This window comes from Eptesicus fuscus, chromosome 4 (assembly GCF_027574615.1).
Source record: "Eptesicus fuscus isolate TK198812 chromosome 4, DD_ASM_mEF_20220401, whole genome shotgun sequence".
Lineage (NCBI taxonomy): Eukaryota > Metazoa > Chordata > Mammalia > Chiroptera > Vespertilionidae > Eptesicus > Eptesicus fuscus.
Window position 1 is genome coordinate 31,854,747 of NC_072476.1, and position 25,280 is coordinate 31,880,026.

A 25,280-nucleotide genomic window follows, 5' to 3' on the forward strand; every position below is an offset into this window, starting at 1 on the left:
ACCGGGCACCTATGCAGGGCCTCCCACGCGCCAGCCTCGGGTGGCCAGGGCGGTCCTCCTCCACGCCACCGTCCCGCGGGTCCCCACACAGGCCCACACCTCCGAACACACACTAGGTCCCACAGCCCCCGCGCGCCTGGGACTGGCACTCGGGCCACGCCCGCCGCCCACGCGGATCCGTGGCGCAGGCCGCCGGGCGCGGATCATCGCCGCCAGCCTGGAGGGGCACCCCTCGCCCCACCGCGCCCGCCGGGCGTCAATGCCTCGCTGAGGCCCCTCCCTACCCCGCCCCAGGCGGCCAATAAGCGCCGCCGCCCGAACCAGCCCCAGCAGCTGATTGGCCCGCCTGTGTGCAGTGTCCCCCGCACGTGGGGCGGGGGCGGGGGTGAATGAAGTGGAAGCGATTCCTCCGCCCCCGCGTTAACAGCCCCCCCCCCTGTCCCCCACGGGCCGACGCGGCCCGCCCCCTGGGCGCCCAGTCCAGCTCTTGCCCGCCCGCCGGCTGCGCGCTGCACCGGACCCTGGCGTCCGACTCCCCCCGGCCGGGACCCCGAGTCGCGGACCCACGATGGCCAAGCGCAGTTCGCTGTCCATCCGCATCGTGGAAGGGAAGAACCTGCCCGCCAAGGACATGTGAGCGCGGCCGGGGGTGGGAACCCCAACTTTCCGGGGAGGGGCGTTGCCCCTTATGCCTGACCTTTCCGGGGTCTCCACGCCCGCCCACAAGTAGAGCAGAAGCGAGGGTGTGGCGAGCGGGTCCGCAGGGGGAGACTGGCCGGGAAATGGGGACAGTGAGATTTGCTGCGAGCAGTCTTCAGGGGGGGACAGGGAAGGGCCGTGGGTTGGGGAGGGGGCGGGGTCTGTAAGGGGCCTCCGTGAACCCGGAGCGAACGGCGGCTCTAGAGGGGAAGGGGCTTTGATAGGACAGGAGCTGGGCGTGGGGCGACATCACAGGGGGGACGTTTCGGTGGGCTACCAAGGTCTCCGTCAACTGCCGGGGGCGTGGCCGGCGGGGATGAAAGCGCCCCCCTAGAAATGAGTTTTCCTTGGTAGTTTCTGAACACTTAGTACCTGGGAGTGTGCATCTGAAACACTCCTGGGACCCAGGGGCTGTCCTGGGGCTCCCTGCTGTGCACTTGGGCTTGAAGAGTTGACAGATAGGGCAGGAGGCCAGGACCCTTGCAAGATGGAGTGGCTGCAGAGTAGCTGTTGCTTGTGCCCTACGCTTTCCTGGAGCCGTCACTTCTAATCCTCACAAGCACCGGCAAGGCAGTTCTCATCATAACATTTACAGACGAGGAAAGGAGGCTCGGAGGCAGGAAACGCTGGCTCCAAGAGCAGAGCCAAGTCTTGGGTCTCGGGCCCCTAAGAGGCTCAGGCACCTAGGCTTTCCCGGTCCCTGGCCAGATCTGAGGAGATTTCAGGAGCCCCTTGTCCTGTCTTTCTCAGTAGGTTCCAGAGTTAAGCTGCTCCATTTGATCCCTGGTTCCTTTGTATGCAGCCTTAGGCTGCTTCCTGTCCCCTAAGCCTCAGAGATATGAGCTGTGGAAAGCACAAAGAAATCTCTCAGATATGAGCTGTGGGAAGCTCCGGGGGCTCTGGAGGAGGGGGCAGAGGAAAGGGAGCCCCGCCGGACGCAGCATAGGGTCCAAAGTCTGCTGGGCTGGAGCCTCCCCACACCCAGGCTCTTCATCTGGCTCCTGGATGCAGCCAGGTGGCTAGATGGGGAGGGGCAGGGGGGTGCAGGACAGGAGGAAGGGGCCGGCATCTCTCTTACATGGACAGTGGCCCATAAGAGTTTCCCAGTACACTCAGCGCCAGTTCCAGTTCAAGGCCTCCTGGGCCTGATGAGGCCAGGCTCAGCAGTTGCCATGGCAATGGGTGAGGGAGGGTAGTGGGGGACCATCTCAAGGTGGGTTTCTGTTTGTGGGGGGAGGCGGGGTGGGAGCTGGGATGGTGGTTTCTGGGGTGAGAAGGCAGATGATCTCTGAGAAGGGTCTCAGCCTCCAGACCCAGCCACGAAGCACCCCCCACGCGGGCACCAGTAACTAGGTCAGCTTGGCCTCCTCTGGCTGGTGGCAGCTGGGAGGAGCAGCTGGGAGGAGCGGCCCCTCTGTCTGTTGCCTCCCTCCCCATCCCCGAAGCGCTTGCCTCGTGCCTGGCTCCAGGCTCTCACCAGCGCAGGGAGCCAAGGTGCCCGGTTTCCTGCACAGCCCTGCCTCTGCACAGCTGAGGGCCTCTGGGCAAGGTGCCTTCATTCCCAGGGGTGGGGCCACCAAATCCTGTCGGTTCTGCCGTTGAAATCTTTTTCCTTGCCTTGCCCCCCTTCCTGCCCTACTCACCTCCTCTCCTCAGCCTTTCCTATAGTGGCTGGTGTACACAATTCTAACCTGTCAACTATCTTTTAAATCCAGCTGTGACCCCCCTCCCCCAGCCGCTCACCTTTGGGCTACTGCCCTTCACAGCCCTGCTTCTGCATGCATTTGGGGCCTTCTGCTTTCAAGCACTCCCCTTCAGAGTCCTCCAGAAAACTCCTATTCATCCTTCAGGACACTGCTCAGCTCTCTCGCCAGGGCTTTTACTGGTGCCCTTGTGCAGGCTTCATCGTCCCTGTTCTGCACCCTTCGGGACTTTGCGTCATCTGGAGTTAGGGCAGAGCCCTTGCTAGCAATCTCTCTTTCCTGGGTCGCGTGTGTCACGTGACTGTGAGGCTAGGAACCACGACTCATTTGACCTGACATTCTGGGTAGCCTGAGGGACACCTGGTCCACAGTGGAGGGCAGTAAGAGGTGTTGAGGACCTTCTCATTAGCCCTATAATATGCTCAGTTTGAAGACAGGGAAACTGAGGCTCAGGATGTGGAAGTCACTTGCCAAGGCCACATCGGTAGGTAGAGAAGCCAAGATTCAAGCCCACTCTGCTGCTGACAGGCTGCGTCCTAGCAGGACGAACGCTGCAAGCTTGCTGTGGGGCTCAGTGGGGAGAGCCTCACAAACGCCATGCTCCAGGGTGGCAGGCGCGTGGCTATCACAGGAAGCCCTCCCTGGATGCTGGAGGCAGGCGTGGTGGCGAGCCTACCTCACTGTGCCTCCTCAGCCTCCAGCCTGTCTCCTGAGCAGCAGCCCTTCCAGCAGGGCTTACACCTTTCTGAGGACAAGGAGCTCACCGCCTATCGTAGTGGCCCACCTTCACCGAGACAGTTCTGAGGAGGGAAGCCCTTCGGACAGAGCTGCTCCCTGCCTCCCTGCCACTTCACTCATGGGTTTTTGGTTCTCTTAAGGTTCCTCTCAGGGCCTGCCTGTTTCTGCCATGTTCCCTCCCGCTGTCTCCCATCCTTGGGTGCCTGGGTCAGACAGACAGGAGCTGAGTCTCATGGTGACCGGTGACCCACTGGCTCCCACGCCCAGTGACCCTGGGGACAGGCCCGGGGCTATTTCAGGGTTTGCCCTGATCCTTCCTCTTCCACAGCCTGGAAACTGCCAAGGCCCTAAATATAGAGGCCCTGCAAGTAGCCAGGCTGGGCCAGAGCCGGCAAGTGGCTTGGGGAAGGAGAAGTAGAGGAGGGGATCTGCCCTGGGGCCTCAGCAGGGCAGCGGCCACTAGGCAGGGCACAGGTCCCAACAGCTGGCCAGGGACCACGATTCGGTCCAGGTCCTTACGTCTGGCCTCAGACCCCTTGACCCAGCCACCTAGAGCATCGCTGTCCCTGCACACAGGGTCTGTTCCTGCCGCTGGGTCTCTGCCCACCTCCGTGGCCCTGACTACAACATGAGCCCCAAACCTCACTGGGCGCTCACAGTTCATCCATTGAGTGAGAGCTGAGCAGAGGGTAGTGCTGGGCTCACGGGGGTACACAAGATGTTCCCTGCCCCCCGAACCCTCAGGGCAGGAGGCAGAAGCAGGGAGAGAGGGACCTGAGGTGGGGGCAGCCGCAGAGGGCTAGCCCACACTGACCTGCCCCTGGTTTCTCCAGGCTTCTTGTTCAAACACTTGTGCAGCTCCTGGGCCCAATCCAGCATCTGGGGAACACAGGGACCTATTATGTAAGGCCTGGGGTCCCCTTGCCGTGGTGTGGGTGGGATGCAACCTGGGGTGTTCCCAAGGGGCTGAGGAGTGAGCTCTTAAATGCTGGGGGTGGGGGTTGCGGGTAGAGGAGCAAGGAGTCTAGGGCGGGGCTAACTTGGACTCCACACCTCCATGGCCTGGCCTTCACCTGTGTCGGGGACCAGGGCAACTACCAGGGAGCTGGGGGGAAGCTGAGTCTTGGCAGTCATTTTCTGTTGGCGTCTGAGAGCCTTTGGAGACGTTTGTGCCGAGTGGTTTCCTCAAAAGAAGAGCCTATTTGGAGAAGGGAAGCAGGGCTTGGAATTCCCCAACCTCCAACACGAAAATACACTTCCTTTTCTTTTTTAAAAATTATTATTTTTAAATCCTCACCTGAGGGTTTGTTTTTGTTGATTTTAGAGAGAGAGGAAGGGAGAGGGAGAGGGGGAGAGAGAAACAGTGATGTGAGAGAGAAGCATCAGTCAGCTGCCTCACGTACTGGCCCTGACCAGGGGATCCAGCCCACAACCTGGGTTATGTGCTCTGACCGGGAACTGAACCAATGACCCTTCTGTGCACAGGACGGCGCTCCAACCAACTGAGTCACACCAGCCAGGGCTACACTTCCGTTTTATGGATGCCAGGCCTGAAGGGCATTTCTGGAGACAGTCTTCAGCCCCTTCTTGCCCAGTACCAGCCCTGGGCCTGGCTGGGGCTGCCCTCAACCCCATAAATCCCCCACCAATGAGACAGGTGGGACTGGGCAGGCCCAGGTTTGCCTTCCTGGCCCTTTGTTCCCAGATGGCTGGGAGCTTGAGGACAGATGGTTATATTTGTTCATTCATTCAGCAAACACTCACAGGACTCTGTCTTATGGCAAGATTTGTCCTGGGCCCTGGGGACACAGAATGGTCCCTAACCTCAGGTCACTCAGTCAGGCGGGGGAAGCAACTGATGGGACATCACTAGCTTCCTGGGATGGAGAGAAACCTACTGAGGAGGGGCCAGCAGTGGGGTCACAGGGGAGACCTCACTCCCTGCCCCTGGGACAGAGAGGGCTCTTAGAGAAGGGGCTGAGGCTGGGAGGATGGGAGGGCAGTCAGGCAGGGGAGCAACAAGAGCAAAGGCTCAGCAGAGAGACGGAGAGAAGACAGGGCTGCCTGTGGTGTTGAGGGGAGGGGTGTCAGGGAGCTGGCCTGGGGCTGTTGTGACTTGTGACTGTTGAACCAAGGACCCTTACCCTTCAGTGCACAGGAAGGCACTGGCCTGGTGCTTCTGTCTTCCCTGAGGTGGCGCAGGGGTGGGGCCGAGAGCCCAGGTGCAGGTTCCTGCCTTCCCTAACCAACACCCCATCCCAGACTGAGGCTGAGGACACAGGTTTTGGCCCCAGCCCAGGACCCAGTGCCTCAGCCTTGACTGTCTTTTCCGGGGTCACTGAGGGCCCCTGGCAGAGGGATGGGAGCTGCCTGGGAGGCCCCGCCCTGACCCCACCTGCAGCATCACCTGCCAGCCCCTCCACTCGCCTGTTTGTCTTGCAGCAACGGCAGCAGCGACCCCTACTGCATCGTGAAGGTGGACAATGAGCCTATCATCAGGTACCGCCCCCAGCCCCAGCCCCAGCCCCTTTCAGCACACAAACCTCCGAAGGGTGTGGAATTGTGTGGAGATGGGCTCCACCACGCCCTGACACACCTACTAGGAGGTGGGAAAGATCCTCTCCTCTTGCTAATTACACCTTAACACCAGCATCTGCCAGAGGCCCCCTCTCACCGATTGTTCTGTAGTCTTTACAGCCCCCAGGAGTGACATGGTGATGATTTGTAACAAGACTGTCACTTATGGGAGAGCTGTCTCCTCCATACTAAACGAGTTTAGCTCATCTAATACTTACGATGAGCTACATATGATATTCAACCCCATTTATGGATAAAAACAAAAACTGAGGCTCTGAGAGACTAAGTGACTTGCCTAAAATCTCATACTTGGTGGTAAAGCCAGACTGGAACCCAAGTCTGGCTCACCCCAAAGCCTGAGCTCCTTCTCCCCTCCCTGGTCCTTGCTCTGACTTGGGGACCCCTCTCCCCTAGAGAGCCCCACAGTGGTTATTCCCCCAGAAAAACTGCTCCTCTCCAGGCTGAGGGTCCCCAGTCTGCACCCAAAAGGCCCAGTTCCCCTGGACCTCCCTTTCCCCATGGGCTTCAAGATTCTGGGCAGGGCCTTGGCTGTCCAGTCCCCTCCCTCACCCCAGCCTCTGCCTCCAGCTTCATGGCCAGAGCTGCTCCGCGGTTCTGTCCAGCTGAGTGCCCGCGGCTGGCGGCTGGCCAAGCTGCCTGACTTGTGGGACTGGGTTCATCCCCCAGCGAGCAGGGCCCATCTCTTTTCCAGACTCTCTCCCAACCACAGACAGCAAGTGAAGAGAGGGCGTGATGGCTCTGATGGTCTCAGTGACAGACAGGGAGGCAAGGTCCCCGAGTTCAGTACCCTCTCTGAGAAGTGGTTGGGTGAAGGTGGTCCCCTGAGCCTTAATCTGGGTCCTTGCGGCTTCAGCTTCCCCCATGCAATCCCTGCTGAGTCCCATGTGTTGAAGGCTCTGATCCGGGGGAGGGGGGTTGGCCAGAGCTGGGTGAGGCCCTGGGACCTTGGCTCCCAGGCCCCTCAGGAGGACGGTCTGGCTCCAGAGCCAGCTTGGCCATTACCCTGCTTCCACCCAGCAAGTCCGTTCAGCATCAAGAGCCGGGGAGTCCTGCTGTGTGACCTGAGTGCTGCCACCTGTGTTCTCAGTTTCCCCAAGTGTAAAGTGGCCTGAAGCGGCAGCCCTGTGCCCACCCAGGCAGAGAGGGAGACCAGGAGGGAGTGGCTGATGGTGGACAGGGGTTCTGGGATGTCATCAAACAGCAGGGCAGTTGTTTCTGGGAGTGGAAGGGGGTGTGGGGAAAGGTAGGCTCAAGTCACACAGCCCCACCTTGCCTCAGCCGGGGGCCAGCAGGCGGCTGGGCAGGTCTGAGGGTCCTCTCCTACAGGACAGCCACCGTGTGGAAAACCCTGTGCCCCTTCTGGGGTGAGGAGTATCAGGTGCACCTGCCGCCCACCTTCCATGCGGTGGCCTTCTATGTCATGGACGAGGATGCCCTCAGGTAACGTGGGCCCCACTCTTCAGCTGGGGCCTGGACCCCACCCCCTGCCCCTCCCTGGCCCGTCTCACTGCGGGGACTGCTGGCCACTCTGCATCCTCTTTATAGTCTGGAGGGTGGGGGACCCCAGAGGGGTCTGGAAGGGTGTGAGGTGCGTGCTGCGTGGATTCACCGTGCTTGTGCCATGTCATATGTGTGCACGTGTGGGAATCAGGCATAGGTGCGCTGTGTGAGTGTAGGGATGTGAGGTAGGAAATGGCACCCAGGGAGCATCTTGGCATATATGTGGGCACACAGGTTGGTCCATGTGCAGAAAGGTCGTGGGTCCTACTCAGAGAGGCCCCTGAAGTGACCCGTGTCAACCTCCCCGTTCCTCACAGGGGCCCTAAACTGGGTGGGAGGGGGGTCCTGGGCTCCCCGCAGAGCACTGCCCAGCTCTGGCTCTCTCTCCATCCTCCAGCCGGGATGACGTTATCGGGAAGGTCTGCCTCACCAAGGACACCCTGGCTGCTCACCCTAAAGGTAAGGTCCCCAGGAGGGAGCCCACTCCTGCTCCCCTCCTCTGGCCTTCCTCCTCTCTCTCCTCACTGGTCTCCCCAGTCCCAGCCTCCCCCCTACTCAGAGACCCTTGCTCTAGGCTCCTGCGGGCCCGATGCTCAGGGAAAGCCATTTCTACCCTCCCCAGAAGGGCCGCACACCCACCTCTGTGCCCTGGGCCCCATTCTGCCTCCAGGTTGGACCGCATCCCCCAGAGCAAAAGGGCTGCTAGTGATGGGATCTGAGGCCTCTGCCAGCAGCGCAAGGGGCCTCCTCAAGCTCCACTGCTGAGATGCAGGGCCCCCCAACACAGCTGGCTCCTCCGCCCCCGCTGAGGCCCTCTCAGCCTGGCCCCAGTGCCTCTCTGCCCTAAGTCTGAGCCGCTGGCCTCGAGCTGGGCTAGGCTGGAGACCCCTTGGATGGTTCCTAGGATGCTGACATGGCTTTGGGGGCCGGCCCTGTCGCGGCCTTGCTGTGTGCCCTGCGGCAGGTGTTGCTTCTCTGGGCTGAGTCCCCATCTGCCCATGAGTGTTCAGACCGGAAGCTCTTAGATGCTTCAGCTCTGCCAGCCCGAGCCCCTGCAACGAACGCTCAGGGGCCTCCCAGGCACACACCTGCTCCTGTCTGTGTGGCTGGGGCCGGCATGCGGAGGTGGGGGGAATCTGCTGACTCATGGAGCCTCTTGGCCCCTGGCAGGCCAGAGGCCTCTCCTGCCGGAGGCCAGCCCCTCGGGGTTCAGTGACCCCAATGATGCGATTCTCTAGTCGCTTCCCCTTCTGGGCCCTCCTTCCAGCATCCCTAGGCAAGAGCCATTCTCCCCCTGTTTTAAGACGGGGAAACTGAGGACAGAGGGCAGTGCCATGGTGTCTTTGGGTCAGAGCCACCCTGACACAATAGTGAGGATACAGGGGTCACAAGCCTGAGCCTCAGTTTCCCCATCTATCACTGGGGACAACAGCCCCTGCCTCACAGGAGCTGGAGAAGATTCTGAGAGGATGAAGGAGGGGCCACGTGGTGCCTGGGGGGTGAAGGGCGTGGGATGGAAAGAGCCAGGCCGCTGGCTGACCTGCAGCCTCACAGGTTTTAGTGGATGGGCCCACCTGACGGAGGTCGACCCTGATGAGGAGGTGCAGGGCGAGATCCACCTGCGGCTGGAGTTGGTGCCGGGGACCCGTGCCGGCCGGCTGCGCTGCTCCGTGCTGGAGGCCAGGTGAGATGTGGCGGGTGGGGAGCAGGGCCTGGGCCCCAAGAAACTAGAGAAACCCACTGTGGGTGCTGGGCCTCCTCTCCCCCATCCACCTCCTGGCCCCGGGCCTCCTCCCATCAAAGCCTGCTCTCAGGCTGGCGGGAGAGGTTCCCGGGGTGACCCCACTCAGGAGGGTATGACTGGCAGGGGAAGAGGTGATGTTCTAATGTGGAACTTCAGGCATCATAGACCAGCTGGGGGGTGAGGGGGTACCCTGAACCATGATCATACAGCCCCGGTGCCAAGACTGGCCTTCCCCTGGATCTAACACCAATATGCACTTGATCTGGAATGTGGTGATGGGGGGGTGCTTGGTGTGGTGGCTGGCGCGTGTGTGTGTGTGTGTGTGTGTGTGTGTGTGTGTGTGTGAAAGAGGTTGCTGAAAATCTCCAGTGGGAAGGGGGGGGAATGTCCTCGGAGTGACTGTGACTTGGGGAAGGTGGGCCTGAGTCACCTGTGACAGGGAACCCCCCACCCTGCGTATTTTTAGCTGCAGCCTGAGTGTGAGTCACACTCCATGAGAATCGCCTTCCTTTCTGGCTCCAGCCCACCTCCACCGGGTCCTTGCCTGCCTCTGGGCGGGAGGGCAGCCCCGGCCTATGGGAGCACCCCCCCCACCCCCCACACCCACCCCCACCCACCCCCCACCCGTCGCGGAGCGGTGGCCTCTCTGGGAGGAAGATCTCTCTCCTGAGAATGAGAACTGTGGCTTCCCTGGCTTTATTTTCTGTCCTGGGCTGGAATGTGGAAGAGGCACAGCCAGACGGAAAGTGATGGTGATGGACAGCCACAGTCCCGCCCCTCATGCTCAGTCATTCTCTCACACGACACCCACCCCTTGCCTCACCCACTTCCTTCTTCCTCAGCCTCACGGGCACCAGGCTTTCTGTGGCACAAGTGTGCATGCGTGCACACACACACACACACACACACACTCACACGCTGCCCAGACTGCTGGGGACACGGTGCCTGGGCCAGCCTGGCCTCCTCTTAGCAAGTCCCCCGATGGGGGAGTGGTCTGTCCGGGTCTCCCCTTGGAGTGTGGGGACTCGTCCCCCTGTCCTCAGCTCAGGCCCTGCTGGCGTTTGGAGACCGCACAAGAAGCTGCCTGTGCCGGGGAGGCAGAAAGAACATCTCCTCCTCTTTCTGGGCAGATTCTCAAGACCAACCTCTGGAATTCCAGTAGATGATTCTGATGTAGAAAGAAAAGCAGGCATGAGAGGCCCCAAACTCCAACTCTGGAAAGAGCAGGAAATAGTATTTGCAGCAAAGGAAGAGGGGTGGGCTTTGTTCTTCCACACGTCGCCATGCGGGGTGCCTGGGCCAGATTTGGGCTTCGGAATGGACCATCTGTGGAGAGAGGAAGGTCGGCTGAGCTGCTTACCAAGACCCCCTCACGTGGGGGGGTGTCAGAGCAAGCCTTCTAAAAGCTCAGTTCCTCAGTCATGGGGTTTGTCCTCGTCTTTTTCCTGATGAGGAAACCGCCGCTCCGAGAGGCAGCGCCTGCTCAGGGCTGCCCTGGGAGCAGAGGCGCGGGGACCGCGGCCCGGCTGCTTCACTGCCCCCCCCCCCCCCCGCCCCGCCCGCTCCTTCGCCCCAGTAGGTGCAGCTGCCTGGTCAGGGGCTGGGGCTCCAACCTGGGGCGTCCTGAGCCTGGTGTGGGGGCCCCTGTGGTGATCACTGTGGGAATTAGGGTCCAGAAAAGGGGGGGATGCTGCTCACAGTCACCCAGCTGGCCAGGGGCAGGGTGAGCTCAGGCCTCCCCAGCCTGGTGCGGTGACCCCCCAGCCGGGGCAGCTGAGTGACAGGGGATGCTTCGCTCCCCCCTCCCCAGGGACCTAGCCCCCAAGGACCGGAATGGTGCATCTGACCCCTTTGTCCGTGTGCGCTACAATGGCCGGACACAGGAGACCTCGGTGAGGAGGCCTGGGGCTGGGGAGGGGGCAGGGAGGCTGAGGGCCCCACCCATGCCCCTCACGGCCTCACCACCTCCTCGCCGCCACCTGGGAGGTGAGGCGAGGCTGCCCTCTTACAGAGGAGGCTCAGAAAAGCAGGGTGACCTCTCTGCGGACACGCGGCGGGTCCGGCCCTTCTGGCACCCACCCCTGTCGCCTCAGCCGTGTTTCCCTCCTGGCCCGGCCGGACCCAGACCAGCGGCAAAGCCAGCAGCTGCCTCCAGTGCCCTCCTCGCCTCCGGGAACCGCCAGGGGGCGGGCCCAGCCCTGCGGGGGAGGGTGCGAAGACCTGGCTCTTCCGTGCAATCTAGTGCTTTTTAGTTGAGTGGCCTTGGGCAAGTGCCTACTGCCAGGCCTCAGTTTCCCCACTTGAGAAATGGGTGGGGACTTGGGCAGGAAGTGTTTACCTCTGCTATTGCAGGGCCTCCGCCTGGACCCTGCAGGGAACCCAGGGGAGCTGTTTGGGGCGGCTCTGCCCTTGGCCGGGTGCGGGAAGCCCATGGAGTCAGCCCCCTGCTTTCCGGGCAGATTGTGAAGAAGTCATGCTACCCACGCTGGAATGAGACATTCGAGTTTGAGTTGGAGGAGGGGGCCACAGAGGCACTGTGCGTGGAGGCCTGGGACTGGGACCTGGTCAGCCGCAATGACTTCCTGGGCAAGGTGAGCACCCTGCCCCTCCAGGCTGTACCTGCCACCTTCACACCTGTCCTCCCAGCCACCCGTCCCCCCAACCTCCCCAGAGAAGGCACTCAGGAGACCTGGGGCTCCCCAGAACCAGCAACTCCCTGTCCCCAACTATCCCCGGTGCCCAGGGACCCTCCGAAAGCACAGTCCAGTGTGGCCCCGCCTGTCTCTGCCCTGCCCCCAGGTGGTGGTCAACGTCCAGAGCCTGTGGGCGGCCCAGCAGGAGGAGGGCTGGTTCCAGCTGCAGCCCCACCTGTCCAAGAGGCGGAGGGAAGAGTGAGTTTCTGGGACTTGGTGGCTGGGAAGGTGGGCTCTGGGCCTGGGGGAGGCTGAGCGTGGGCTCCTGCAGGCAGGCAGGTGGGCCGGTCAGGGGTAGGTGACGCAGCCCCAGGCTTCTTTCAGCTCGTACCCACCCCATCCCTCCCTCAGTCCTGGTCTCCGCTCAGTCCTCTGAGCTCCGAGGCAGCGCAGGTCTCCTCCTTTCTGGCATCTGAAAGTTTCGGGAACAAGCCTTCAGACCCTTTCCCTTTAAGAGTTTCTCTGCAGACCTCAGACTAGAGTTCAAGTCCTCAGGACCAGAGCTCTGGCTTGCCCCAAAATTCTCTGGGCATAAGGTTGCCAGATAAAATACAAGATGTCCAGTTAGAACCAAACTTCAGATAAGCAGTGAATAATTTTTTAGTGTAAGTATGTCCATGACATATTTGAAACAAACTTATACTAAACTTTGAGATTTAACTGAGTGTCTTGTATTTTCATTTTGCTAAATCTGGCAGCCCTATCTAGGGAGCCCTCTGGGGGAGGCTGAGGTGGCAGGTACAGCCTTGGATGGTTCAGCCATGTCTCTCTGCTGAAGGCCCCAGACCCCCATCCTCACCCTCAACGGGGCAGGGCAGAGCGACGGCTGTACCCTGCGCCCAGGCACCTTTGTCTTCCGGCGCCTGCGGCAGGCGAGGCCGCCGAGCAGCATCACTGTGGACTGTGCTGTGCTGCGGGCGGTGGGGCCTCAGAGACTGTTAAGCTCTGCTTGTGCCCCCAGTGGGAGGGGAGCTTGGAACTTAGATCTAATGGGGCAAGTTGCTGACCTGCTGGAGCCTCAGGGCCCTTGGCAGGTTGTGATGCAGGTTGGGGACTTGCTTCCGGTGTAAAGGGTATACGCGAAGGAACTGTTCTCCAGGAGTTTACCACAGGGAGCCCAACAAGTCCTGTGGGTCAAGCCCGAGTCCACAGGAGTCTAGAGGTGGCAGGGAGCCAGGCCTTGAGGACAGATGGAGTTCCCATGAGCACAGAGGCAGGAAGGGCTCTCCAAACAGACCAAACCACTCGGGCAAAGAATGGGAGGTGTGGCAGTGCGAGGAACCAAGGTGGAGGGGTCAGTGGAGAGACTGGGAGGCTGGCCCCACGCAGGGAAGATGGAGGGGGCACGGCCCAGGGTCCCTGGTGGAGAGGTCACATGCTGCCCATTCCAGGGGCAACCTGGGCTCCTTGCAGCTGGAGGTGCGACTGCGGGACGAGACGGTGCTGCCCTCTGGCTGCTACCAGCCCCTGGTGCAGCTGCTGTGCCGAGAGGTGAAGCTGGGCACCCAGGTGAGGGGGGCCCCCAGGGAAGGAGGGAGGGTCCAGGGATGGTAGGCCTGGCCTTCCTGTCCATCTAAACCCCCTCTGAGGAGCCAGAACCAGTTCTCAGGATGGCAGGGAACTAGCTGGTGTCCAGGGGCCCCTGCCATCTCTTGGGAAAACTCCCTCACCTCCCTGTGGCCCTCTAAGGTCCTCGGAGTGAAGGGTTTGGGTTCCCTCATGCACCTGCAGCCCCGCCTCTCCTTGCTGCCTCCCGCAGGGCCCAGCACAGCTGATCCCACTCATCGAGGAGATGACCAGCACCGAGTGCCGCCAGGAAGTAGCCACCAACCTGCTCAAGCTCTTCCTGGGCCAGGGACTAGCCAAAGGCTTTCTGGACCTGCTCTTCCAGCTGGAGCTGAGTCGCACCAGTGAGGCCCGGGAGGGAGTGGCCTGTCTGAGGGTGTTGCAGGGAGCCGAGGAGATGCTGGGATGGGAGAAATCTAGGAGGTCCTCCTGTAGGAGGTAGATGGATTCGGGTAGGGGAAAAGGGTCAGGTTAGGAAGCAAGGGAAAAAGCAAAAGGCAGAGGTGAGGCGATAGGTTTAGACATGGCAAGGAGGCTCTTTACTAAAGGGCCTTCTTAGCACCCCAGGGTCCTCTTCCCCAAAGCGTGTCCCTCTCCCAGCCCTCTCCCCACTGGAATTTCTAATTATAGGTGAGGCCAACACCCTGTTCCGGAGCAACTCTCTGGCCACAAAGTCCATGGAGTCTTTTCTGAAGGTGAGGTTGCATGGTATCTTGTTTTTGTTTTATAGATGAGGAGACTAAGGTTCAGAGAGGCCAAGAGACATAACTTAAATTCAAGGCTTCTGTTAGTTGTTCCTTCATTGATTGATTGATTGATTCATTCATTCATTCATGTAGCAACAGTTTGAGCTGCATTCCTTATGTGCCTGGCCAGTCCTGAGTGGATACAACAGGCAGAGGGTGCACAGGGTGGCTGGGAGGCCAACGGCGGGGTGATAGCCAGGAGACAGGACCAATGCTGCTCTCGGTCGCCCCCAGGTGGCTGGGATGCGGTATCTGCACAGCATCCTGGGCCCCATCATCGACCGGGTATTTGAGGAGAAGAAGTACGTGGAGCTGGACCCCAGTAAAGTGGAGGTCAAGGATGTAGGGTGAGATGGGGGGTGGGGAATCCTTGGGCAGGGGGACAAGGGGTTGGAGATGGGGGTCAGCGATGTCTGCAAGTATATGTTTATGACTCTTTTTGCCTGGATCTACCTTTCGTCTACCTGCTCACCCGTGTGTTGTCTCTGTGTCCCTCTCTCTGTTGATGGCCTTTGTATCTCTGGGAGTCCCTGCCTGTTACGTGTGCAGACGCTGACTCCGACCCTCTCTGACCGTCCGCATTCGGCCCACGCAGGTGCTCTGGGCTGCACCGCCCACAGACTGAGGCTGAGGTGCTGCAGCAGAGCGCACAGACGCTGCGCGCCCACCTGGGGGCGCTGCTGAGTGCGCTCTGTCGCTCCGTGCGAGCCTGCCCGGCCGTGGTCCGCGCCACCTTCCGCCAGCTCTTCCTGCGCGTGCGGGAGCGCTTCCCCAGCGCCCAGCACGAGGTGCGCCCCCTGCAGGCAGGGCTGGGAGAGAGAAGAAAGCGGTAGGGAACGGGGAGCGGTGGGGCCCCAAGGCCCAGTGGAGAGGGGTGGCAGGCGTGGCGGTGGTGGAGTTAGTAGCCACGGGCAGGAAGAGGGGCAGGGTCATGGGGAGAGACAGAGACAGCCTGGAAGGGAAAGGGGCTATCAGGAGCTCAGGCTTGGGGGAGTCCAGCCCACGGCTCTTCCGCACCCCTCCAGAACGTGCCGTTCATCGCCGTCACCAGCTTCCTGTGCCTGCGCTTCGTCTCTCCCGCCATCATGGCACCCAAGCTCTTCCACCTGCGGGAGCGGCACGCAGACGCCCGCACCAGCCGCACTCTGCTGCTGCTGGCCAAGGTGAGACTGCAGGCGGGATGCCCAGCTGGGTCCTCGCCTGGACTGCACTGTTCCCACCTGGCTCCAGGGAGTCCTTGTGACCAGGCTACTGAGACTCTCACGTGGCACTGCCCGGTTTACAAAGCTTTTCCACGGCTACCCAACCTCATGGATAAGGAAACAGGCCTGCGAGGGGAAGGAGGTTGCCCAAGGCCACACAGCCTGTTGGTGGTGAATCCTGGGCCTGTCAGCCCCATGTCTGCTTACTCCCAGGCTATGTGTCCAGCACTGGGCTGGGGCCGGCATACCCCGTGGGGCAGAGTCTGATATAAGACGTGCGAAGGAAGGGCAATAGGTTGGGCCTAGGTAGCATCAACTATCAGGCCCTAAATGTCTCACACTTAGTGATCTGTTTACCCTTGGTCCCCGGTGGGGTTGGAGTGGGCCTGAGAGCAGTGCCTATGCTGACTCTGCCTCGTTTCTGTTGTGGGAGTAGCACAGACTGGGGTGGGGGGGGGGGTGTTGTCGGTGGTTTGGGCCCCTGACCCTGCTGGCATCTCCAGGCCATCCAGAATGTGGGCAACATGGACACGCCGGCCTCCAGGGCCAAGGAGGCTTGGATGGAGCCGCTGCAGCCCACTGTGCGCCAGGGCGTGGCCCAGCTGAAGGACTTCATCACCAAGCTGGTGGACATCGAAGAGAAGGAAGGTGAGCCCTTCTTGGAGGCCCCACCCACAGGACCCTGTTTGCATTTGACCTGCCACCAGTCCCGTGGCCCCATCCACCTCTGTGCCTCTGGCTGCACCCACAGCTGCTAATCACGTTTGCTCTGCCCCATCCGTCAGTCCCGTGGCCCTGCCCCTGCCTGTGCCTCCGGAAGCTCCACCTACAGCCTGCTGGTGTTGCTAGGGACCCCACTGAGCTCACTTTTTGCCCTACGTTCCCTGCCTGGCAGAACTGGACCTGCAGAGGGCGCTAAGTTTGCAGATGCCGCCAGTGAAGGAGGGGCCACTCTTCATCCACAGGACCAAGGGCAAGGGCCCCCTCATGTCCTCCTCTTTCAAGAAGCTCCACTTCTCCCTCACCACGGAGGCCCTCAGCTTTGCCAAGACACCTAGCTCCAAGGTGAGTGAGGAGAGAGGCAGGCAGGTGGGGCTCTGAGGGGTTGTATCACCCTGGAGGCACCTGTCCCTTCCTCAGAGCCCGTCCCAGGGTCCACTAGGATCAGAGAAGAAAGCCAGGCAGGACTAGCCTTCTGGTGGCAGCTACAAAATCAGTTAAGACCTGTGAGAGCCCAGCCGGTGTGGCATCAACCCATGAACCAAGAGGTCGCTGGTTCGATTCCCAGTCAGGGCACAGGCCCTGGTTGTGGGCTTGATCCGCAATAGGGGGCATGCAGGAGGCAGCCGATCAATGGCGGAGATGTTTCTGTCTCTCTATCCTTCTCCCTTCCCCTCTCTCTAAAATCAATAAAAGTGTATTTTTTTTTTGTTTTTTTTTTGGGGGGGTGGTGGTGGTGGAGAGACCCATGAGAAAGAAGCTCCTCAGTGAAGGGGGAAGGGGACAGGTAGCTGATATGGTATCCAGCTCTGGCTTCTAGGTCAGGTGCATCCGTGGGATAGGAGGCTGAGAGGAGCATCAGTGGGAGAGCAGGGAAGCAGAGAGGGGCTAAGGGGAGTCCTGGGTTTCAGCCCTGTGTACCTAGGGGAAGTGTCTCCGCCTCTCGGGGCCTCGGTGTCTTGGCTGTAATTGGAGACAGTGGTCCCTACTTAACAGGTTTTTAAGGATCAGATGAGATGATCTTTCTCCAGGTGCAGAGCCAGGATCTGGCTCAGAGCAGGACCCAGATCAGTGGTATTGCTAAAGACACTGTGACCCTGGGCTGGCCTCCTTGGTGCACTTTTCTCCCAAGAAGGGCTTAGTGTACACTTTCTGGGTGGACCTGTTGAACCCCTGCTGGGCCAACCTGACCCCCAGTCAGCCAGGCTCTGGGGATGGCCAGCCAGGGGTGCCCAACCCAGCCCTGAGCAGCCAGGGAATACTGAGGGGGTGAAGGAGCTCCCTGGGGTGACCCCTCAGCGTGGGCCTCCCACTTTCTAGCTTTTTTTGCTCTGGGCAACTGCCCAGCCCTGGCTCCCCTCAACATTTTCTGTAGCCTCAGCAAAGCCTGGCTGCCTGGCAGGGCCCCCCCTCATCCTACTCTGGGCCCCTTTCTGGTCCTTGGAGATGCCTTTCTGTGGGCGAATCCTGTGTATCCCCTGTGCAGTGCCACCCTCCACTGCCTCCCTCCCGCCTCCTCTCTAGCAGGCCTGGCACCACACCCTCTGGGCTGTCCCTTCTGTCCTTTCGGTGGCCCCAACCTGAGACCGCTCAGACATGTGTCTGCAGGGCTCCCCACTCCTCCAAGGGATGGCACTGCCCCTCTCTGCTTGTCATGGAAGCCAGTGGCGGGGGCCGGGGCTTAGACGCCAGGCTGGGAGTGTGGGCATTCCCCCAAGGACCATGGGAACTGGTCATTTGGGTGGTGTGGGGCCTGGTGATTTCTGATGGGAGGGTGTTCCAGAGGCAAGGAGAGCAGGGTCTGGGACTAGTAGTGGCAGAGACTCGGCTTGAGCAGATTGGAGCTGTCTCAGGGAGTGGACATTCTACATCCAGAGCTTTTCTCTGTCCCATTTGTATCTCATTCGATTCTGTGATGGCGGGAGGGGTGTTAGGAGGTGGAATGTGACTTTTAGAGCTTGGGAAAATAAAGGTGAGCTGGGAAATTAATGACTGCAAAGGCACATGGCCTGGTCCATGGCAGGCATTACCTTCCAGCCCCGGGGAATGCTGGGTGTCTAGAAACTTTTCCAAAATTCACACCTCCCAGGACTGCAGGGAGCCTCTGGGAGGCTGGGCACTTGAGCCCCATCTGTCTGCGTTCTGTCCCGGCTGAGGTCACTCACAGAGCAGGCTCCTGGAGAGATGGGCACTCTGGGCCCCCCACGCCAACCCCTGGTGCTGCAGAAGGGGAAACTGAGGCCCAAAGATAGGAGCTGGAATGGCCTCAACGAAGACCCTGAGCCTCCCTTCCTCTCCCCTTCCCAGAAAAGTGCCCTGATCAAGCTAGCCAACATCCGGGCAGCAGAAAAGGTGGAGGAGAAGAGCTTTGGCAGTTCACACGTCATGCAGGTCATCTACACGGACGACACAGGCAGGCCTCAGACCGCCTACCTGCAATGCAAGGTGTGGCCACGGGGTGGGGGCCCCCCGGGGGAGGGATGCTGTGGGTGGCCCCTGGGTGGGCTGGAATGAATGAATCTCCCAGCCACATCGGGCACAGCAAGGTATGTGAGATGTGATGTGAGTGCGGTGCGTGTCTCTCCGTGGGCCGGCCTAGGCACCCCCATGTAGGTCCGGCTGCACATGGCACACATCTGTGGGAAACTGTACTTCCAAGTGTCTGAGTTGGTTGGTGCCTCTGTGTTTCTGTGTACATGCATATCGACACATAACAATCATGTCTATGCATGTGCGTGGCTCTGGGTGCATGCTCTCACATCCCCTTCTCTGTCCATGTGTTCTCTTTTCTGTTCATGGATTAACTCATGCATTCATTCATTCATTCATTCATTTTAAAAGTACTCATTGAGCACCTGCTAGGTTCCAGGCACTGTTCTAGGTGGTGGGCACAGGGCAGCAGACAAAACAAAGCCCTTGCCCTAATGGACCTTATATTCCAGGGAAGAAGATGGGCTGATAAATAATAAATACTTACAATGGCAAATAGTGCCTTGAAGGGAACCAATGGAGACTAAGAGAGATAGGGAAGGGCCAAGTGGGGTGCCGCAGGGAGGGGTGCTGTTCGTTAAGGGTGGTCAGGAGGGCCTCTGATTGGCATTTGAGAAGGGACAGGTGGAGGATGGAGCTTTAGGGGACGAACACATGGAGGAAGCTGGAGGGGCCTGGCTTTCCCAGGGAGTGACAGTCCTGGCAGGTGTTAGGTGGTCACAGACCTGTCTCATAGGCCCTGCCCACTACGGGCTCCCTGTTGGGTCAGACTGCAGAGCCACAGGGAAAACGTGGTGACAACAGGGCCACCGCATATGGTTGGCAGGTTGTGGACTACCCAAGTGCATGGCCATGGGGCAGTGGCAGCTGAAATCCAGCCCATGCTCTGTTCATCAAGCCAGGCGCTCAGGTGTGGGCTGGGCCCACTGGGAGAGGGCAGTCTTTCCTCATTCACTCAAAGCTGCTGAGTGTGCTAGCGGGGAACATGTCGTCCTGTGTGGCACAGGAGCTGCAGTGGGGAGGGCTTCCTGGAGGGGGTGGCCTCTGACCAGCCCCATTCCGCCCACCTCTGGTCCCTGCAGTGTGTGAACGAGCTGAACCAGTGGCTGTCTGCACTGCGGAAGGTGAGCATCAACAACACCGGCCTGCTGGGCTCCTACCACCCTGGAGTCTTCCGCGGGGACAAGTGGAGCTGCTGCCACCAGAAGGACAAGACAGGTGGGAGTGAAGGCCTGGGCCCTGCCGGGCTGCATCTGTCCACGGCGGGCAGCCTGTCACTGGAGCTGGTGCTGGGGACCCTGGGCCTTGGGCACTAGAGGGATGGCACAGAGGAGCTTCTACTAAATTGTCTGTGATGACGGAAACGGTGTGTATCTGTACCTCAAGCACAAGTGGCTGTTGAGCACTTGAACTGGGGTTAGTGCAGCCAACGAACTGAATTTTAAGTACTTTTAAATTTTATTTAATTTTAATTAAATGTAAACAGCTTTACTTTAGTGTGGCTAGAGGCCATTGCAACCTGACCCACCTGCACAAGCCCAGTCCTGGATCTGAGGCTGAACAGGGGGTGGAAACTGGCAGCTGTTTGTGAGGGTGTCTCTTGCTGGTTGGCCTTGCCTGCAGCCTCTGACTATCCCCATCCCAGTGATAACCCTGGTTGTTGGGAAGTGGGGCTCCCCAGGGCACTATGAGGCAGAGCCGGGAAGCCCCATTTTATGGAGGAGGAAACCGAGGCATAGCGAGGGCAGGTGCCTCTACCAAGGTGGTTAGGCCAGCAAGTGGTCGGCAGCTCATTCCAAAGCACAAACCCTGCTGGTTCCCTCACCATGATATTACCTTCCAGGTGCTCTCAGCTTGCTTCCAGGCAGGCGCTTCTAGAAAGTGGTCCAGCTCCCTAAGTGGTATCCTGGGCAACTCCCACGCTCTGCAGTCAGGCACCCCGTGGCTCAGGAGTGAACCGGGGAGAGGAGCTACCACCCTGGGAGTGTGGGGAGCCATGGGGAGGCCCTGGGCCAGACTTTCCAGACTGTGCTCCCAGCCCGGCCTGCACTGGGGCCCCCTGAGTCCGTCCCTTTCCCTCTCTAGGCCTAGTTCTCCCATCTGAACTGCCAGGAAGTTGGACAGGAGCACTCACAATGCCTGCCTGAAACTCGACCTTCTCTCCGCCCCCCAGGTCTGGGCTGTGATAAGACCCGGTCACGGGTGACCCTGCAGGAATGGAATGACCCTCTCGACCATGACCTGGAGGCCCAACTCATCTACCGGCACCTGCTGGGCATGGAGGCTGCACTGCGGTGAGGCAGCCTGTGCAGGGGCAGTGAGCCCCAAATGGGAGAGCTCGTGCCACCCCGAGATGTGCCAGGGAGGGGGCAGAGCTGGGGTTCAGGCTTAGGACTGCTCCACGGTGGCTGGTCACCTCCCTTCTAATCATGCCAGCACCTTTTGGCTTTGGCAGCCACACCTGGGGATGAGGGTCTCTACAACATGAGGCCAGCTCACGTCAGGATGAGGGCCCCAAGGGCAGGCTGACCAGACTCCCCATCTGTCCAGCCTTCTCGTGGTGCCCTCAGAGCACAGCATTGTCCTCAGCCAACTCCCCGAGTCCCACGGCCATCTCGGTTCATTCAGTGGTTCTCCACCCTGGCTACCGTGTAGGAAAAACAGGATGCTTTTCAAAAACGACTTGAAAACAGGATGCCCTGGCCCTGCCCCATGACTCGGACTCTCTGGGGGTCCAGCGTGGGGCTGGTGTAAAGAGGTGCAGTGCTTCCTGGTATCACTGCTTCCCGGGCAGGCTTGTCCCCTGCACTCCTACACCTGGGCCTGGAGCGGGGTGGCTGTCCTTTTCCTCATCTACTCCTCCAGGATTTACCTCTTCAACATCCTTCAAAGCCACGCAGTCAGACTAGACCCACTCACTTCCCTGTGAACTGCAGTCCCCAGTGGCCTCCAGGTCACTCTGCAGCCACCTCCTTTCTGACCCGGCTTTCTCTCCACCCCTGTTCTGGCCCCTTTGCTCCCCGACTTCATCCTCCACCCAAGGACGCAGCCACCACCCTGTCGCTCTGTTCCTGAGCTCCACACTCCAGAGACCTAACTCTTTCACCCACCTGGACCCTCACTCCTGTGACTACACCCTACAGCCTCTCCTGCCTCCTCCTCCTTCGCATCACATCATCATCGTCTAGGCTCCACTGAATTTCACTTTATGTCTAAACGCATTTAATATTCACAACCACTGAACCAAGTAGGTACTCTTATTATTATGCCCATTTAAGCCAGGAAGCAGTGGAGCTAAGATTTGAACCCAAGCCACCTTGGGTTCAGGTGGGTCCCACCATAGGACCAGCGCCCATGGTTCTAACCACCACCCTCTGCCTTAGGGGCCTCCCCACCTCCGGGACCACTCGGCCACCCCTCCCCTCATTCCAACTCACTTTCTCTGGTGCCCTTCTGCCCACCAGGACCTCAGACCCACTGACCCAACCACCTGCTGTATTAGTTTCCTGTGGCTGCTGTAACAAATTACCACACCCTTGGTGGCTTAAAACAACTCAGATTTAGTCTCTTCCAGTTCTAGAGATCGGAAGTCAGAACTCAGTCTCAATGGCTAACAGCCAAAGGGGCTCTGGCCCCTTCCTTCATCATCAAAGTGCATCATTCTAGACTCTGCTTCCATCAATACATCGCCACCTTCCTCCTTTGACCTTCTTGTCTCCCTCTGATTACAGTGGGCCCTCTTTCCTCACTTTCCCCAGCCCCACACCCAGCCCTTCAGCAAGCCCCGCCCCTTGTCTTTACTTTCAGAATGAGGCCAGATCCGCCCCTTCTTGTGTCTACGCTGTGACTCTCCCTGTCCGAGCCGCACATCTTCCATCGTAGGGATGACATAGGAGCCTGCTAACTGGCCGTTCTGCCTTTGCTCCTGCCTTGCTAGGATCTCTTCTCCACACGGCCCCCAGAGTGATCTTCTCAAACATAAGACAGATCAGCCCTAACCGGTTTGGCTCAGTGGATAGAGCGTCGGCCTGCGGACTCAAGGGTCCCAGGTTCGATTCCGGTCAAGGGCATGTACCTTGGTTGCGGGCACATCCCCAGTAGGGGGTGTGCAAGAGGCAGCTGATCGATGTTTCTCTCTCATCGATGTTTCTAACTCTCTACCCCTCTCTCTTCCTCTCTGTAAAAAAAAAAAAAAAAAAAAAGACAGATCACACCACTCCCCCGCTTAAAACCCCCACTGGCTTTCTACATCCTTAAAATCCAGTCTTTGTCCTGGCTGCAGTGCCCCAGTGCCCTGGCTGACCTGCTTCTAAGCCTCATCCACCATCAGGCCCTCTGTGCTAAGCTTGCTGATGCTGTCCTTGCCATCTTGCTGGCTCTGGGCCTCTCCACCACAGGACCTTTGCACTTGCTGTGTCTTTGCCTGAAGGCTGTTCCCCAGCTATTCACATGGCTTATTCCCTCACCTGATCCGGGCCTCTGCTCAAATGCCACCTGTCAGAGATGCCTTCCCTGACCACTGTTACTCTAGAACGTTATGGAACTCATCAGCACGTGTGGTTTACTCATATCCTTCCTGTCGCAGTTACACTGAGCTTGCTGAGGGCAGGCCTGTGGTGTTCACTGCTCTAATGCCAGTACTGAGAACAGTGCCTTTCACGTTTCAGCCCCACCATAAATGTGAATAAGAACACGAGAGGAGGAGCGAGGGAATGACGGTTGAGCCGGTCTGTGAGGCTTGAAGGGTCTCGTAGAGAGTGAAGCAGGGAAGGGCATTCTGGGCAGTGGGGGCAGCGTGGGCAAAGGCCAAGGTGACTGCCCTGAGAGGAGCAGGAGAGCAGGTGTCTGAGGAGGAGGAAGTCTGTTAGACCTTGGCAGAGGGAAACATCTCTCCCAAAATAGGTCGGGGAGACCGTCATAAGGGCTGAGCCAGAAGAATTCCTAAATAAGGAACTTCCAAGTATGGGGTCCATGCGGCCGCTCGCCCTCCCTCCACGTAGGCACACAGAGGATCAGACCTGACAGGACTGGGGACAGCCGGTTAGGAACTGTGCTTAAATGCCACGCTCTCCATGCCAGTTAACTCATTCCATGGCCAGTTAATACTGGAGGAATTGCAGGCGCCAACTGGCTCTTTCCCCAAGGGCCCTCCCAATCAGGAGCGACGTGGTCAAACTCGGTTTCCAAAGTGCCTTCTGTCGAGGCGCAGGGGGGAGGGTGGGGGACCAGAGGAGGAGGCTGGAAGAGGGAAGGCAGGAGGTGACCAGCGGCCAAGACCTGGGCCCAGGTTTCTTCCCCTTAGATTGAAAGAGTCAGCCCCTGGGGCCCAGGAGGCCCACCCTGGGTCACCCGGCCTTCCCAGCAAGGGCAACAAGAGCCCCTCTGTCCTCCCACAGGGAGAAGCACCGGGAGCTGAGTGCGGGCACAGGGGCAGGCTCCACGCGCACGGGCCCCGGTGAAGGTAGGTCCTTTCCATCTGGACTCCCTCGGTGGTTTGAGCCCCATTCAGGGATGCTGTACGTGGGGCTCCTGAGGCCCACTCCCAGGGGCCCTCTGACCCTTGAGACAAGCACTGGGAGGCGAGGCCCAGCCTGCTCTGCCCTCAAACTGCACCTGCCTTCAGCACCAGAGGACCCACTGGCCCAGCTGCTGCAGGTGCTGCAGGACCTCCGGGAGGCGCACAGCTGCGGCCCCGCCAGCTCCCCGCCCTCAGAGCCCAGCTGCCTCCTGGAGCTGCAGACGTGAGGCCTGGCCTGCGTTCCCTCACCGAGCCCCCTGCCGGTGCCCGGACACCCCCGGTGCACTCTCCGCCCTTCACCTCAGGCCCTCTCCTTGGGGTGCAGGGCCTGGGTCTCTCCTGGGCTGGGTGAGCTTGGTAGCCGGGGACCAGGGGATCCAGAAGTCCAAAGCTGACGGCGTTGGCCCATCATCACCCACATGGGGGACCGGGGCTCCTGCTCCTCGGAGAGGCCTGGCTGCTTCCTGCGGTCCCTGCAGCTGTCACCGCCACTAGCCCAGACTCTCCGGGGACCTCCACTCCTGCCCAGGGCAGACCCTGCCAGGAACTCCTCCTGAGATGGTCCACACCCAAGTGGACTGGCACTTCCTTACGCAGAGAGGTGGGAGGGAACACGGAGCCCAGGAGGGCAGGCCTTGACCTCAGCACCCACTTGGCTCTTGGCCACCAGTCCACCTGCTCTCCTCACAGCCGCTGGCCGCGCCCCTGGGAGAGCAGCGCAGTGCTCTGTCGCCAACAATAAACCTGCTGTAACTGTGTCTCTGGGGTCTCATGTGGGGGCCAGAGGAAGGAGTGGGCCTGGGGACCCAAACAGCTGCTGGGGTGCTGGGCAGGGGGTGGCCACGGACTGGAACCCCAAGAGCCTCTGCCGCCCCATCCCTTCTTTTTTGCTTCCCTCCCTCCCAGGGGGCTCCCTTGTTCTCCAGCTGCTGTCCTCACCATGCCCCTGGGTTCCACGCCTCCATCCCCACACGCCACATAGCCTGCCCTGGCTCGCCCGCTGTCCTCTCCTTGCAGCCCCAGCAGGCTTCAAGTGTCCTGAAGACTCATAATGCCGACGCACGCGGCCTGGCCCTGCCAGCGTTCCTTCAGCCAACCCCTTTCTTCAAAGCAAGGCTCCCTCTGGTCATCACCTCCCTGCCCTCATCCCGACCCATCTCTAGGTACACAGTAACCTCCAACATAATGAACAAGATGGGGAAGGGGCAGGAGCTTCCAATGCATTCTCTCAAACTCTTATCCCACCAAGCTCGGAGCCTTGCCTGTGGGTCCTAGGCGAGGGCAGTCCGCAGCTGACCAGCAGGGCCTGGGACAGGGCCGCCCGGGCGGGCTGCATACTGGGCTCTTGGAGGGGTGGTAGAGG

At 60.1% G+C, this 25,280-nt stretch overlaps 1 protein-coding gene across 1 annotated transcript; it reads left to right on the plus strand.

Annotated features, from left to right (window-relative positions):
• The first annotated feature begins 460 nt into the window (after positions 1–460).
• Positions 461–24,675, plus strand: RASA4B (RAS p21 protein activator 4B). The gene is made up of 21 exons (XM_008141449.3): positions 461–633; positions 5,583–5,639; positions 7,065–7,178; positions 7,636–7,697; positions 8,793–8,922; positions 10,793–10,874; positions 11,442–11,573; positions 11,782–11,873; positions 13,067–13,184; positions 13,435–13,585; positions 13,872–13,936; positions 14,222–14,334; positions 14,583–14,775; positions 15,013–15,150; positions 15,693–15,837; positions 16,085–16,254; positions 18,217–18,354; positions 19,482–19,617; positions 20,573–20,693; positions 23,796–23,860; positions 24,023–24,675. The coding sequence occupies exons 1-21, from the start codon at positions 569–571 to the stop codon at positions 24,142–24,144; spliced, it is 2,409 nt and encodes an 802-aa protein (XP_008139671.2). The 5' UTR covers positions 461–568; the 3' UTR covers positions 24,145–24,675.
• Positions 24,676–25,280: the final 605 nt, after the last annotated feature.